The 17,280-nt window shown below is 44.0% G+C and overlaps 1 protein-coding gene across 4 annotated transcripts in view; it reads right to left on the bottom strand.

Annotated features, from left to right (window-relative positions):
• Window positions 1-17,280, bottom strand: part of sash1a (SAM and SH3 domain containing 1a) — a 145,366-nt gene that overhangs the window by 23,486 nt on the left and 104,600 nt on the right. For all 4 annotated transcript variants that reach the window (XM_080200122.1, XM_080200121.1, XM_080200124.1 and 1 more), the window contains 5 exons: window positions 12,441-12,594; window positions 8,454-8,827; window positions 5,840-5,992; window positions 3,579-3,717; window positions 1,815-1,984 (listed from right to left, as the gene is read on the bottom strand). In XM_080200122.1, coding sequence (XP_080056248.1) covers window positions 1,815-1,984; window positions 3,579-3,717; window positions 5,840-5,992; window positions 8,454-8,827; window positions 12,441-12,594 — 990 coding nt within the window. The remainder of the gene's footprint in view (window positions 1-1,814; window positions 1,985-3,578; window positions 3,718-5,839; window positions 5,993-8,453; window positions 8,828-12,440; window positions 12,595-17,280) is intronic.

Here is a 17,280-nt window from a genome sequence, read left to right on the forward strand (position 1 = left end):
GGAAGTGCTGGTTTCTGGTATGGACGTAGAAGGGGAGGACAATGGCCTAGTGGTATTATCGCTAGACTATTAATCCAGAAACTCAGCTAATGTTCTGGGGATTGGGGATCGAATCCTGCCACTGCAGATGCTGGTGTCTGAATTTAATAAAACAACATCTGAAATTAGGAATCTCCCGACGACCATCAAACCATTGTTGGAAAAACCCATCTGGTTCACTAATGTCCTTCAACGACGGAAATCTGCCATTCTTATCTGGTCTGGCCTACATATGACTCCAGAGCCACAACAATGTGGTTGACTTTCAACTGCCCTCTGAACAAGGGCAAACTAAGGATGGGCAATAAATGCTGGCCAGCCAGCGATACCCATGTCCCACAAATGATTTTAAAAAATTACAGCAGCAAAACAGGCCATTTAGCCCAACTGGTCAAAGCTGGTGTTTATGTTCCTTCCACCTGTCTTCATCTAATCCTATAGTTATAATCTTATACTCCTCATGTATTTACCTGGCATCTAAGTTATCACTGCAACTGCTTCAGGTGGCACGTTCTAACCATTTTCTGGTTAAAGGCATTTCTCCTCAGTGTCCTAACCAAATGGTTCATTTGGGTTTCAACTTACCAAACCATTTTGAGGTGAGAGAGAAAGGTCTAGTACGTACTGCATCTCAAGTTGGTCTGAAGCAAGCGAACAATGTGGCAATATTACCCACTCTATGCTGCGTTGGGTGGGACGTAAAACCTGAAGTTGGGAGTAGCAATAAGGAAGGCAAAAGAGCAGGGACAGCAGGAGTGGCGGCAGTTCTGAAAAGAAAAAGGCAATGCATGCGAAGAGGGAACCATTTTCAGAGAAATCCAAGTATTGGTGGTCAGGGGGGGCGATGTTGGTTGTCCAGTTGTTTCATGGGAATGGGTCTGGTGGACAAGGTGTGCTCTCCGAAGTGATCCTGGCATTGTTAATGGCCCAGGCAGAGGAGCCAGAAGCTCCGTGGTGTTCAATATGCTCTGCAGATAAATGGCCTAAATCTGGCGATGGGGACATCTGTGTGATGACCAGCAGGGCTGTGGGGGGGTGGGGGGGGAAGCGTAGCATCCATGGAGAAGAACCAGTTAATCTTTTGAGTCATAACTCTGAACGGCAGTCACACAGACTCGAAAAGTTAACTCACAGAATCCTTACAGTGCAGAAGAAGGCCATTTGGCCCATCGAGTCTGCATCGACAACAATCCCACCCAGGTCCTATTCCTGTAACCCCACATATTCACCCTGCTAATCCTCTTAACATTAAGGGTCAATTTATCATGGCCCATTAACCTAACCTGTACATCTTTGGAGGGGTTTAAAGGAAAAGGGCAGCATGGACAAGTTGGGCCTAAGGGCCTGTTTCCATGCTGTTAATCTCAATGAATCTATGAGTCTATGAACCGGAGCACCCAGAAAAAACCCACGCAGACATGAGTAGAATGTGCAAACTCCACACAAACAGTGACCCGAGGCCAGAATTGAACCTGAGTCCCTGGTGCTGTGAAGCAGCAGTGCTAACCACTGTGCCACCATGCCGCCCTCTCAGTTTCTCTCTCCATTGATGCTGCCAGACCTGCTGAGTTTATCCAGCATTTCCTGTTTTTAGTTCAGATTTCCAGAATCTGCAGTATTTTCTTTATAATTTAGCGTTAATCCAGCGACAGTTGGATACCAGACCTATTTGATTAAGGATCGAAGTTCTACATTTGTTTGCCACCCCACACCAAACAATGTCCAGATCCCTACTAGAAACACAAACAAAAAGGTGAAAATAACTTCAGAATTACCTTAAGTTTGAGAGAATCTGTATCGTACGGACTTGGAATAAAATCAGTGTGAACTCGAGCACGGCCACAGAAAGGCCCCTGGTAGGCAGATTCCTCATCCTCGCCATCTTCTGATTTAACACTTTCTCTGTTACTTGCTGATGAATCTGTGGTACTCACCGTCTGACCACCTGAAACAGAGGGAGGGAAAGGAAATACTCTTAGCTGTTAGATTCTACATCCTTCAAAGTGAGGTAACAATTCCCTCCCCCGTCTTGTAATTTCCCTGTCTTTGTTCATGGGCGGCACGGTGGCGCAGTGGTTAGCGCTGCTGCCTCACAGCGCCAGGGACCCAGGTTCAATTCCTGGCTTGGATCACTGTCTGTATGGAGTTTGTACGTTCTTCTTGTGTCTGCATGGATTCCCTCCGGGGGTCCTGGTTTCCTCCCAGAGTCCAAAGATGTGAGAGTTAGGTTGATTGGCCATGCTAAATTGCCCCTAACGTCAGGGGGATTAGCAGGGTAAGTATGTGGGGTTACGGGAATGGAGCCTGGTGGGATTGTTCTCGGTGCAGACTCAATGGGCTGAGTGGCCTCCTTCTGCAATGTAGGGATTCTATGATTCCAGCTATGATTCATTGCAAGTGGGGACGTGCAACCTCTGGCTAGGGTTTCTGACAGATGGGACTTCCAAGTCACAAAGGGTAATCTCCAATTATTCTACCGAGCTTTGGATAGTGACATAACTCCCTCCTTCTACTTTTTGCCTTGTTATGGAGAGAAAGCAACTTCAATGGCTGGTATTTCTTCTCAGCGAGTCATTGTTGCCCAGGTGAAACGAAGAAAAAGGGGTAGATTGCTGTGACAATGTTTCCCTGAGGTTCATCTATGGCATGTCAATGGATCTGTAATAACAATAGTAGATGTGGACCCAGTCTAACAGTGTGAAAGAGGGATATTTCAGCTTTTCTCTGAGCTCAGCAACTAATCCTGGGAAGAAGGTCTGCACTGGGTACCCCTGGGTTGGAAATCTGTGGGTTGAGTTCTGAAATTTTAAGTGGAGATCATTTTCACTCCTCCCAACCTGCTCCCAAGTACTCTAGGCCTCTTGAGGCTTCTGGAGAGAATAGCTCAGTGGTCGGGGCCATGACTGCAGGCTCCTGAGGCCTAGCGGTATTCCTGTTTCTTGACTCAATCTTCAGGCCCAGGCCTCAGGCAAAGCGAGCAAGTTCTGCAAATGGCCAGGGCCAGAAAATCATATGTTATTTGTAGGATAGCCAGAACCTCCTGGGATTGACCTAGGCAGTAAAACCAGGCCTCGATACTTGTATTTTTATTGTTCAGATTTTCTCGACTCAGAATATAGCAACATAACAGCTTGCTTCTCTTTATGTTTACGAGCAACAGATCTTCTTGTTCACTTAGACAAGTGTCAACTTTGCTTGGATTTCCTGGGAATTTCTTCACATCGCCTCCTGCCTTGAACCATCCCACCAATGATCCACCCTCATGACATTATAACTTTCCACAGCTGACTGGAAAGTAAACAGATTCCTTATCCAATTGGATTAGTATTGGCCTCTGGCCAAATACCTTTCTTACCTGCATCTCAAATATTTTAAAAACACAATGAACACAAATTTTCAAAAAAAACATTTAATGCCCCTATGAATTTTCTCTTTGCTTGCTTGCAGCAGCATCCTGGAGATTAGCCTGCAATTCCTGGATGCTCCAGGACAATCCTGGCAGTCCGGCCACCCAAGCTGAGCAATGAAAGGACTCTTACTCATTGAACTCTGTCCACTCAAGGAGCTTCGCAGACTCTCGACCGAACCACCGCCAGTCAGCTTGGGTCTTTCCGGTTGGATAGACTTATCAGCTGGGTCGGGAATCGGAGCAGTGGACATCACCCCATTGGACGGCAGCTGCAGAAAAAGGGAATAAATCAGTCCAGCATGTTTGGTTTTTGATTTTCCTCTGCCCATGCCGCCCTTAGATAACTTTGCTTCTGTATTCACAATACTATCAGCTTGTGATCTTCAACGGTCCTGACATCTAGGTGACAAACAGAACACTTTCTGTTATCAGTTATCACTAGCAATAAAACAGAACTTCTACCAACTGTGTAGGGTTAGTAAATTAGGGGTCCAACAAGGAACCAATGACAGGTTAATCGATTTAATTATTACTCAATCTCTGTGAAGGGTCATGGCTCCTTTAATCCCTGGGTTTATCCAATTCACAAACTGTGAAAGGAAGCTAAATCAAAACAAGGACTCATTTCCTCATTGACCTATTCCTGGCTGAACGTAAAGGGGTGGCACTAAATCTCTCTTAGATGGTTAATGCTTGTGTACAGCGCTGAGTGCCAACAGATCAAAATGCACCATCTGAGGGAAGGCACTTGCAGGGAAGCAATGGCATAGCGGTATTGTCACTGGACCAGTAACCCAGAGACCCAATGGCAATGTTCTGGACACCTGGGTTTAAATCCCACCATGGCAGCTGGTGAAATGTGAATTCAATAAAAATCTGGAAACCATTGTAAATTGTTGTAAAAATCCATCTGATTCACTAATGTCCTCCAGGGAAGGAAATCTGCCATCTTTAACTGGTCTGGCCTACATGTGACTCCAGATCCACAGCAATCTGGTCAACTTTCAACCGTCCTTTGAAATGGAGGGCAGATAGGGATGGGCAATAAATGCTGGCTCTGGAATAATGTCCACACCTCAGGAATGAATGAAAAAATATCTGCATTTCCATAGTGCCATTACATTATTGGCTTGGTTAGGAAAATGGCTGAGTGTAAGAGTTAATGGGCAGGTACTCCAATTGACAGGATGAGAGTAGTGTGCCTTACAAGGAATCTGTATTGTAGCCTGAACTATTCACCATATGAGTTAACTACTTGAATGGCAGGCTAGGAAGCCAAAGAACTACGTTTGTTGACGACATAAATATAGGGGGCATTGTAAATGGAAGGATAAAATTACAAAGAGGTATTCATAGATATAATGAATGGACAAACATATGGCAAATGGATTTCAATGTGAAGTCATCCATTTTGGACCAAAAAAGAATGAATCAGATTACTTTCCAAATTATGAAAAAATTAGAAACAGTGGAGGCTCAAAGAAACCTAAGGGTCCATAGATAGATCATTAAAAAGCCATGGACAAGTACAGCAAATAACTAAATAAAAAGCTAATGGGAAACTCACCTTTGTATCAAATGGGCTAGAATGCAAATGGATAGAATATAGAAAGCCTTGACTGGACTTGGAGTCCTGCGCTTAATTCTGGGAACCACACCTTAGAGAGGGGGAATATTGGCTTTGGAAGGAATACAGTGTAGATCTACCAAATATCTGAACTTGATGGGTTAAGTTATGAGGAGCAATTCTACAGGTTAAGGTTGTACTCTCTGGAGAAAATTTAGTGGTGAATTAATCACGATTGTCATGATATTAAGGGTGGATATGGAGAGCAAATACTTCCACTAGTCGGGGAGTCTAGGAGTTGGGAACCTAGACTGGATTCTCTAGTCTCGTACGCCCCACCAGCGAGAATGGAGAATTTGACTCTCAGCCTAAACTCCATTCACTGCAGAGGGACTGGAGAATCCCAACAGCAGGACTGGAGAATCCCAACAGCGGGTAAGGTTGGAGAATTCCAGCCATAGTTGAAACAATTCAACTCACAAAGGAAGAGGTTTCCGCAAAGGGCAGCTGACGCTAAATTAATTCTCAATTTTAAATCTGAGGTTGCTAGATTTTTACAAACCAAAGATATTAGGGAATTATAAGGCAAAGATAGCAATGTGGAGTTAGATCACATACCAGCCATTAGGTGGCAGACCAGGCTAAAGGGGTTGAACAGCCCATGGAGGAAAAAATGTCCACAGACACTCACGTGAAGACATGAGGAAAAATGTTTGTTGAGCAGAGGAAGGAGAGGTGATTAGATGGGATTGACCAAAAGTTTGTTCGAGGGCGTGGATTTTGAGGACATTCTTTAAAAGGTTGGTGGAGAGGTGTTTACTTACCTGCGGGGGAGCAGTACCACTGTAGGTCTTTGTAATTTTCCTCCTCACTGTCTCTTTCACTGACTTGACCTTCCTGCTCAACGATTTCCGTGAATTCGTGGGGGATTTTGCCGTGCCCACTTTCTCACTGCCAACCCCTTCTTTACCAACGCACTGGTGGGGTAGAATAGAACAACGTCACTTCATTTATGGAACTCGGTGGACATCTCTCCCACAGAATCAAGATAATGTGTTCAGATTAGGATATACATTTGCAGAGAAATAGGTGGAGCGCTGGATTGGGGCTACCAAATTGGGCCAAATTTTTATTGCCATCTTAGAGCCAGCCAATTTACACAATCATTGTGACAGCTTTATTTTATGGTGATGGATCTTAATTAGCTGAATATGGAGTGTGTAATGTAGTGGTTATATTGCTGAACCAGTAATCCAGATTAATAATAATTAATTAATAATGACGCGAGTTCAAATCCCACCATGTCAGTTTCGGAATTTGAAATCAGTTTTTAAAAGTCTGGAAAGAAGGGCGAAAACCAGCAAAAATGAACAGGAAGCTATGGGGACTGTCATAGAAGTCCAACTGGTTCACTTATGTTGTTTAAACCTGCCTCTGTGCAATTCCAGTCCCAAACCAGTATATGGAATTCTTGACTGACCCCTGAAGTGGCCTTTTGAACTCCTCAGTTGCATCAAACTGTTACCAATGTTCATGAAGATGGCCCACCACCACCTCCACAGCACCACGGTGGGTAGGGTAGGGTAGGGTGAAGTCTCATCAATGTTCTAATGCAGAGAGATAAAGTGGCCAATTCAGGCACAGCAGAATTCTGCAAACAGCAGTCACGAAACAAGCTGGTGCTGAGTACAGTAACCACCTCTTGGCAATTTCACTTCTACTTGTGGGATTTTGTGTCTGAACTGGCAATTTTCAGCTGAAGGAGCCCCCTCAAGAGAAATGAAAGTTTAAAATGTATTCATTAGTGTGACAAGTCGGTTTACATTAACACTGCAATGGAAGTATTGTGAAAACCTCCCAGTCGCCACATTTGGGTACCTGTTCAGGCAAACTGAGGGAGAACTTAGCATGGCCAATGCACCCCCTAACCAGCATGTCTTTCAGACTGTGGGAGGAAACCGGATCATCCGGAAGAGACCCACGCAGACATGGGGAGAACGTGCTGATAGCACACAGACAGCGACCCAAGTCGGGAATCGAGCCCGGGTCCCTGGCGCTGTGAGGCAGCAGTGCCCACAGAGACCAAACAATCACGGTGGTGTGTAAAATAACGCAGCCAGCTCGCTGCTAATGTGGAGCAATGAGTGTAGCCACAATGTATAGTGGTCAATACCTGAAATTCTCACTCAGTTTTAAAAGAGCACCTCTAGGTATCAGCCATTTGAGGCTGTAAAGCAGTGAGGCAACTCCTCACTATCGGATTATGAAGGGGTTATAAATTACGGACATAATTCTTCACTTCATGTGAGATAACTCCCCCAGTGACCTCCCCCTCTCAACCCCCTCACCACACCCCACAGAATCAATTAAACATTTCAGTGGACTATCAGGGCACAAATGCAGAGGAAATTTGGGGCTCATTTGTCTGCATTTAATTTCATTTGCACTGTTTACTAATGCGGAGTGTTGAATATCCACGTCTGAACCACCTCATTGGTTTTACTTACCCTTGCACGGAGTAACTTCATATTTACAGCATTAAAACTGCCCATTCAGCCCGTCTAGCTGATGTTCCAGATAAACCCCCTACCAACACACATTCCTATTCCTTTTTCCTTTGGGTGCTAGGGTAGCTTCTCCTCAAATGAACCTATGCTTTTCACCTAATTACTACCCTTGGTAGCTGGTCCCTCATTCTAACTAGTCTTTGGGTAAAGAGGTTGCTCCTCAGTTCTGATGAGAGGTCACTGCCCTGAAACGCTGGCTCTGCTCCTCTCCTCACAGATGCTGCCTGATCTGCTGAGAGTTTCCAGCATTTTCTACTTCTATTTCAGATTTCCGGCATCTGCAGTACTTTTTGCTTTGTAGCTCTGTCAGGTAGCTGTCACAAATACAATGGACAGGATTTTCTGGCCGCACTCACCCTGAAACCGGAAAATCCCGCTCGAGGTCAACGGACCTTTCCATGGTCCAACCCCCCCCTCGCCCGCTCAAAGTCCCATGGTGGGCAGGACGGCAAATTTTGCCCCAGCATGCTGAGTGCTCTCTTTCTATGCTGGGTAAGTGGATGAATCACAGAATCCCTACAGCACAGGAGAAGGCCACTCAGCCCATCAAGCCATCACCGACCACAATCCCACCCAGGCCCCATTCTCATAACCCCACATATTTATCCTGCTAATCCCCCTGACACTAGGGGCAATTTGGCATGGCCAACCCACCTAACCTTCACATCTGTGGACTGAGGGGGGAAACCGGAGCACCCGGAGGAAACCCACGCAGACACAGGGAAAACGTACAGACTCTGCACAGTGACCCAAGGCCGGGAATTGAACCCAGGTCCCTAGCACTGTGAGGCAGCAGTGCTAACCACTGTGCCACCGTGCCTTCCATGACTAACCAACGATCTCCCTCAACTGCCAAAGAATGACCACTTACTCCGTGATTCTGGGCAGTCAGGCCTTTGTCCACCTCAGTGTCGGTCAGGGAGCGGGATACCTTGTGCGACTTGTCTTCGCCACATTCCGAGTCGGAGGACGTTCTCCCAGATTTTTTTGGAGCCCGTGCAACATTGTGCTCAGCGGTTGTGTGGAAAGGTTTGACAAACTTCTTCCCCATCCGTCCTTCCAGGCTGCTGGAAGATGGGGATCTGCAGACGGCCATCACAGGCACAGGTTCTTCCTCCGGCCGCTTCTGCAAAGTTTTGTTCAAGTATGGCTGCTTTTTGAGAGCCCTTGACCCTGAGTAATTCACCGATTTTTCGTCGTGTAGCGAGTCCGACAGTTTGTTGCACGTCCCGTCGTAAGTTTTTTCTGAGGTAGAAGGGTGGAGGGGGAAGGAAAAAGAATAAAACTTATCACCTGTTCTGAACCAATATTCTGCACAATGTCATACAGGGACAAGCAAGTTGAGTCAGATATTTTATAAAACTGCTTTGTGAAATCAGTAACACTGATGGATAATGAACATTTACACCTTGATCTTTATAGGAACAAACCTGCCAATAATTCACAGGCAATAGTTGAGGCGACTCTAAATTATCTTGTTAAAAAGTAATTACTTGTGCATATAGCACTCTGGTAGTTGTCTGAACTTGTCCTGGAATGCTACGCAATGGGCCTTCATACTTGCATTGTACTTGTACGAAAATTAACATGACTCACTTAAGTTCTGATGAAAAGTTATCAACCCAATACGTTAACTCTGTTTGTCCTTCCACAGATGCTGCCAGACTTGCTGGGCATTTGTAGCACTCTCTGATAGGGATAGTGAGAATCATACTGGACCATTTGTTGGTTTAAATTAATGCTACAGGACTGACATTTTAAGAGCACACATCAGTGACTCCACTAGTTGGTGACAAAACAGCGAGAATTGGATGCCAAGTTTACAAGATAATAACGAAGAGGCAATGGCAGAAAGGAGAAATGTTATGGACAACAACAAAGAATCTACTGCAGATATGAAAGGTTAGCAACTTTAGAAATTTTCCAATTGTAGGCCACTTGCAACACCAATCAGGTGGTCAAGAGGTAAGGTGGCACTGCTGCCTCACGATTCCCGGCTTGGGTCACTGTGTGTGCGCAGTTTGCACGTTCTCCCCGTGTCTGAGTGGCTTTCCCCCGGGTGCTCTGGTTTCCTCCCACAGTCCGCAAGCTGTGCTATTTAGGTGGATTGGCCACGCTAAATTCTCCCTCAGTGTACCCAAATAGGTACTGGAGTGTGGCGACGATGGGATTTTCACAATAACTTCATTATAGTGTGAATGTAAGCCTACTTGTGACTAATAAATAAACTTTAAAACTTTAACTGTGAATGTCAGAAATGTTCCTTTCCAACTTTTGTATCTGTGACAACATTCAAAGTGCCAACAGTCCTACAAGTCTTGTTCCATCTTACAAACATCGCCACACTGCATCAAGATTCTGACTCCAAGTATTGACTTGCTGCTCACCCCTGAGGTAGAAGACTATGGGTTCAAGTTACACTCCTGATATGTCAACATGTTGTTTAGACTGACATCTCAGTGCAGGATGCAAGTGCCATCTTTTGGCTCAGACACTAAAACAAGAACCTGTAATCCCCCTCCAACTGGACAGGAGAGATCCCACAGCACAACATCGAGGAAGAGCAAAGGAGTCCTCTCTGGTGCTCTGGCCAATCCTTTAACCAACATCATCAGAACCAAGTGTTTGGTGTTTATGATACTTTGTTGAGTGCAAACTGTTTCTGCAATTCCTAGTTTACATCACTGAGTACACTTCCAAACTATTTTCTGAGGTCAAGAAAGGAGTCAGGATAAATTCAAATCTCTTTCTTTAAAGAAAAGTTAAAACTGGAGCAACTGTAATACTAACACCTTCCTCCAAGGAAGTTTCCATCTGAACCTAACTGCATGTCCAATTGCTCACATGTACATGGAGAACTGGGGTATCACTTTATGCTTTACAAATAATTTTCAAAATCTAGAGAACTGATTCCTGGCCAGGGGCAAGGTGGAGAGGAGGGGGGGGGTTATAGTTTCATAGAATGCCGACAGTGCTTTAAATAAGCTATTTGGCCCATTGAGTCTGCACCAACCACAATCCCACCCAGGCCAACCAAAGGTCTGTTGACTTTGAGTTGAAATTTCTGTGCTCTTGTTGACAGGGTTTCTGGTTTTTTCCTATCGGAGATTGGGCACCCTTTTCAGATCTTGAGATTCCCGGCTACCGCCTTGCCACACCTCCTGACTTTTTTTATCTGAGATTATCTGGAGAGAAAAGCTGGCTGTGCAGCTTGCGAACTACACAGCGTTTTCTCCCCTCAGCCAGCACTCTGGGCAGGGAATCAAAAATTCCGTCCAGTAGAGGCCATTTCTTTTGACTAACAGTGGTGGAAGTGGGAATATATTTGTACTAAAGAGCATCCAGGATAACTGTTAGAAATAATGGGGAAAAGGGGATTTGGTCAGAAAGGATTGAGCAGAATTATAGATGGCTCAGTCAAGTAAAATGAGAGGGGAGACAGCAGAGACATAGATCACAAACTTTTCAATCCCACATTACACTTTAGGACTGGAAAGTTAGCTAACGTAGCAACTGTGTTTAAAGGTTAAATCAGCTAACAACAGACCCGCTAATCAGTTGAGAAAATCCATACACTGTATAATTAGAGATTAAATTTGTGAGAACATAGCAGTGCACTGATTAATCAAAGGGCAGCCAGTGTGGATTGTTAAAGGGAATTTGTGTTTGACAAGTTTAATGAAGTTTTTCTTTTTAGAAAGTGGCCAATTGAATTCTCGAAGCAATGTAGTGAGAGGTAATATACTTAGATTGACAAAGATTCTTGATGAAGTGTTGCAGAAGAGGCATGTATAGCTGAGGGGAAGTTCAGCAGCATTGACAGAAGGTTGGTTCATGGCCAGACAACAATGCTAGAGGTAAAAAGGTTCAGACGAAAGCTCATTGACCAGAAACATTGTTTTTCTCTCCGCAGGTACAGCCTGCGTACGAACATATGGATCAGGAACAGAAGTAGGCCACTTGGCCCCTTGAGCCTGCTTCACCATTCAATTAAAGCGTGACTGATCTGATTGTAACTTCAACCCCATGTTTCTGTCTACCCCTGATAACTTTTCAAAAAACTATCTCGCTCTGCCTTAAAAATACTCGAAGATTCTGCTTCCACTGTCTTTTCTAGAATTCTGGAGACTCAGGACCTTCGGAGAGAAGAAATTTCTCCTCATTTCTGTCTTAACTGAGTGACCCTTTATCTTTAAACGTTGACCACCTAATTCTAGCTTAAGAACATAAGAAATAGGAGCAGGAGTAGGCCATCTAGCCCTTCGAGCCTGCCCCGCCATTCAATAAGATTATGGCTGATCTGTCGTGTCTTAGCTTTTCCAACGAGGGGAGACATCCTCTCCAAATCCACTCTCAGGATCTTGAAGGTTTCGATCATGTTGCCTCTTACTCTTCAAAACTCTGGTGGATACAAGCCTAACCTTTCCAGACTTTCCTAGTAAAACAAGGAATTAGTCTAATAATTCTTCTCTGAGCTGCTTCTAATGCATTTACATCTTTCCTTAAATAGGAGACCAATATGGTATACAATATTCCAGATGTAGACTCATCAGTACTCATCTGTACAAATAAAGTATAACCTCCCTAACTTTTGTAATTCATTCCCCTCAGCATTATTTTATTTTTATTTTACATTTCCAACATCCACAGTATTTTGCTTTTGTGACAATAAAAAGATATTGCTTGCAATGGAGAAAACTTACAAATGTGTGCCCTGAGGGTAAGTGCTGGGTCCATTTCTGATCTCAATATATAACTCCAATACTTAATTGCTCTAATCATTCACACCGTATTGATTCTCAATCGCATTATTTATTTATACTGTATTAAGATTGTATTGGAATGTACTCCAGTTTACCTCCAGTAGATGCAGACTTCATTTCATCCACTTTAATCAGTTTCTTTTTTGATCTGCGTTTTGAAGAAACCAATTTGTGGAGTCTCTTAAACTTCACCTCTTGGACATCATCATTCTTCACCTCCTGAATATCATCATCCAGCTGCTCCCATATCTGAATAGGTGAGAAGTGGAATTTATGTTAAATACAGAGGGCTTGAGGAGTTCTGCCTGATTCACAGAATGCCCTGGCCACTCAGCTCCTAACCTCCTTACAGCCTTGATCCAAAGATGGACAAAAGAGGTGAGGTGAGATTGACTGCCCCTAACTTCATTTGACCACACGTGGAATCCAGGAGCCCAAGCAAAACTGAAGCTAGTGGAAATCAGGATGGAAACTCTTCACTGGTTGGTGACATGCCTAGCACAAAGAAAGATGGTTGTGATTGTCGAAGGTCATTCATTTCAGTCCCAGGGCATCATGCAGGAGTTTCTCAGGGTGTTGTCCTAGGACCGACCATCTTCACATGCTTCATCAATTACTTTTCCTTATTGTAAGGGTCAGGGAGCAGGGCAGCCGTGGACGGGAGGGTACAGGGTGTGGGGTGAGGAGGCACTATGGCGGAGGCCGGGGGTGGGGGGGAGGCGTTTGAACAAAGAGTCTTACTCTTACCCAAGTCATGAAGTCAAAGTCCATTCCAGAGACCTAAGCACAAAATACAGTCTCAGTACCCAATACCGAGGGAGTTTTTACCGCGCATTCGAGCCTCCTTTATTATCAAGCATGCAAGAAGCATCAAAGAAAAATCAAAACTAAATCTAGTAAGCAGATGAGAAAACTAAGCACAAGAGAGTCTCTTGATAGTAGCAATCACAGCAAAATAAAATTTAAAATAAATGACTGAGAAAGACAGGACAAAGAGCTGAAGAAACAGATTAGCAAATAGCTAATTTTGGGAATGAGAAAGGTAAACTGAAGTAACTTTGACAAAGCTTTGATACAGTAGTATGAAATATCAATGATCAGTAAAATTCAGGAGACACATTTTGCGCTATAAAATAAATTAGCCAATAATGAAACACCATGGATGCACAAGGACAAAATTGCAACTCAAGAAAAAGGTGTACACTACAAACACCGTGAGTAAAAGAGAGGATAAAAGGGAATACAAAGAGGTTAGGAAATAAGTTTTTAAAAAAAGCAAAGAGATGCTATGAAATTAAATTGCCAAGGAATACAAAGCAAAATAGCATTCTGCAGACACAAATTACACAAAAAGGGATAGTATGGGGTCAATATCCTTTGACTTGCTTTTTAACTGCGCACGTCTACAGAAATTCAACAAGGTAGATGACCCATTAGCCAAGTAGCTGACCCAAAGGAAAGCAGGCGTGGGCTGTAAATGCTGGCCTTGTCAGTAATGCCTACATCCCTGAATCAATTTAAAAAAGCTGTGGGATTCATAAGTCAAACTCTCAGGTAATGACAACAAAACGGCAGAACTACTGACTGTTACTTTGCCAAAGCATTTTAACCAGGGAGACTAACATTCAGGACACGGTTTTAAAAAGAGCGATACAATCAACGCTGTAATGGCATTTAAGAAAGGCAGAAGATAATTGCTAAACTAGTGAAGCCTACAGAAAATAAAACCACTGGTTTAGATTGATCGCAATACACAAGTTAAATGCAACTAAAGGCAGAGGCACAATCACATAAATACACACACTAACACAAACACACACGTACATAAACACTGAAGTTATGAAGGATTTGGGTCGGCTTGGGTTGTTTTCATTGCAGCAGAGAAGATTGAGGGGTGACCTGACTGAGTGTACAAGGTTATAAGCGAGTACGCGTTCTCCTTAGTTGAAGGGTCAGTCACAGGGGAAGCACAAGTTCAAGATGAGGGGCAGGGGGTTTAGGGGGGATGTGAGGCAAAATGTATTTACTCAGAGGGTGGTGACGGTCTGGAATGTGCTGCCTGGGAGAGTGGTAGATGCGTGGGTTACCTCACATCTTTTAAAAAGTACCTGAGTGAGCACTTGGCACGTCACAACATTCAAGACAGGGAGGTCAGGTGTTTCTCATGTGTTGGTGCAGACTCAATGGGCCTAATCACTTGGTGATTCTGTGAAAGTCACTGAAAATGAGAATAGTGCCAGAGTAATGGTAGGCACACCATATTATTCCTTTATTTAGAAAGGTAGTAGAACAAATCAAGAGACAATTAGTCCAACACTGGTGGTGGGAAATGTGATGTGGATGTGCCGGCTATACCGATGCTTCAACCGATGCTATACACTAGATACATCGATGACATTTTCTTCCTTTGGCCTCATGGTGAACAATCACTGAAACAACTATATGATGATATCAACAAATTCCACCCCACCATCAGACTCACCATGGACTATTCCTCAGAATCAGTTGCATTCTTGGACACATGCATCTCCATTAAGGACGGTCACCTCAGCACCTCACTGTACCGCAAGCCCACAGACAATCTCACAATACTCCACTTCTCCAGCTTCCACCCTAAACATGTTAAAGAAGCCATCTCCTATGGACAAGCCCTCCGTATACACAGGATTTGCTCAGATGAGGAGGATCGTGACAGACACCTCCAGATGCTGAAAGATGCCCTCTTAAGAACAGGATATGGCGCTCGACTCATAGATCGACAGTTCCGATGTGCCACAGCGAAAAACCGCACCGATCTCCTCAGAAGACAAACATGGGACACAGTGGACAGAGTACCCTTCGTCGTCCAGTACTTCCCTAGAGCGGAGAAGCTACGACATCTTCTCCGGAGTCTTCAACATATCATTGATGAAGACGAGCATCTCACCAGGGCCATCCCCACACCCTCGCTTCTTGCATTCAGACAACCACACAACCTCAAACAGACCATTGTTCGCAGCAAACTACCCAGTCTTCAGGAGAACAGTGACCACAATACCACACAACCTTGCCACAGCAACCTCTGCAAGACATGCCGGATCATCGACACGGATACCATCATCACACGTGAGAATACCATCCACCAGGTACATGGTAAATACTCTTGCAACTCGGCCAACATTGTCTACCTGATGCGTTGCAAGAAAGGATGTCCCGAAGCATGGTACATTGGGGAGACCATGCAGACGCTACGACAACGAATGAATGAACATCGATCGACATTCACCAGGCAAGACGGTTCCCTTCCTGTTGGCGAACACTTCAGTGGTCACGGGCATTCAGCCTCTGACCTTCAGGTAAGCATTCTCCAAGGCGGCCTTCACGACACACGACAGCGCAGAGTTGCTGGGCAGAGACTGATAGCCAAGTTCCACACACGAGGACGGTCTCAACAAGGATCTTGGGTTCATGTCACACTATCTGTAACCCCCAACACTTGCCTGGGTTTGCAAAACCTCACTCACTGTACTGTCTGGAGACAATACACATCTCTTTAACCTGTGATCAGTACTCCTTCCACTCACATTGTCGGCCACTTCAAGACTTGAACAGCAGGTTAGATGTAAAGATTCGCATTCTAATCAGTAATCTGTAAACTGTCTGTGCTTTATATGCTCGGTCTGAGGCCAGAACTCTCCATTCACCTGACGAAGGGACTAACCCGAAAGCTTGTGCGTTTACTATCAAATAAATCGGTTGGACTAAAACCTGGTGTTGTCAGACTTTTTACGGTGGGAAATGTAACAGAATCCTCAAAGATAAAACAGAAAAATATCTGGAATTGAATACATAATCAAGAGTAATCAGCATAGTTTTCAAAAAAGAATGATATGCTTAACTTATTGTTTTTTTGAAGAAGTGACAGAAAATGTAGGCAAGAGTTATGCAGTCACTGTAACAAAGCTGGATTTTGGTAGACTCACAGTGAAGGTCAGAACATGTGGAGTTGGGGACATGTAGCAGAATGGATACCATGTTGGCTACAGAATATAAAATTGTAGGTAGGTCGCTGTTTGGAATGATGAAAGGTGGGATGTGGTGTTCTCCAGGGATCAGTGCTGTGATCACTATTGTTCACAATTTTCATTAATGATCTGGGCGCAGGAATTGGATTTTAAAACTTACGGATGGTACCAGTTCGGGAAGCATAGTTAACACAAAGGAAGAATGTGACAAAATGCAGGAAGGCATTAATAAATTTGTAGAATGGGAGTGTAATTAGGAAATGAATTTTAATACAGATAACTGTGAGGTGGTACACTTTGGTGGGAAGAATAACAAGGCTACATACTTATTAGATGAGTCACAATGGAGTACAGAATCAATACGGGGTACTAAAAATAGCACTGCAGGTTCATAAGACCATAAAGAGAGCAAACCATGTGCTAGGGTTCATTTTTAGACAGGTATAACAGATGAGAAACCATTTCCACTTGTGGGGTTGTTCAAAATTATCAATATAAACAGCTACTCAGGGAATTCAGATTAAACCTTTTAATCCAGAAACCAGTAAGAAGAATTTATTAAAGAAAACATCACATATTTAATTCACGAGAAGCAGAATTTATTGAAGAAAACATCATAGATTTAATTCATGAGAAGCTAGCTAAGCACAGGAGGGGGAAAGAAAGAGAATGGTGCAGAAGGGTTATGTGGAGTGTGAATGCAAGGTGGACGAGTTGGAATGGACGCAGGGGCTATTTCTGTGCCGTGGACCTTGTTGTTATACTTTCCTACTATACTTTGAAAGTACTTATTTCAGCTGCAAAGTCCTTTGGGTCACCCTGAGGTCATGGAAAGCACTATACAAAGGCAAGTCTTTTGTCCTTTTTCTCTTTCACCAGCTGGCACAACTTTGGGGCCCAGACCACCAAAGGTTGTCAGGGTCCCTGTGTT

This window comes from Carcharhinus amblyrhynchos, chromosome 12 (assembly GCF_965287045.1).
Source record: "Carcharhinus amblyrhynchos chromosome 12, sCarAmb.v2.hapA, whole genome shotgun sequence".
NCBI lineage: Eukaryota > Metazoa > Chordata > Chondrichthyes > Carcharhiniformes > Carcharhinidae > Carcharhinus > Carcharhinus amblyrhynchos.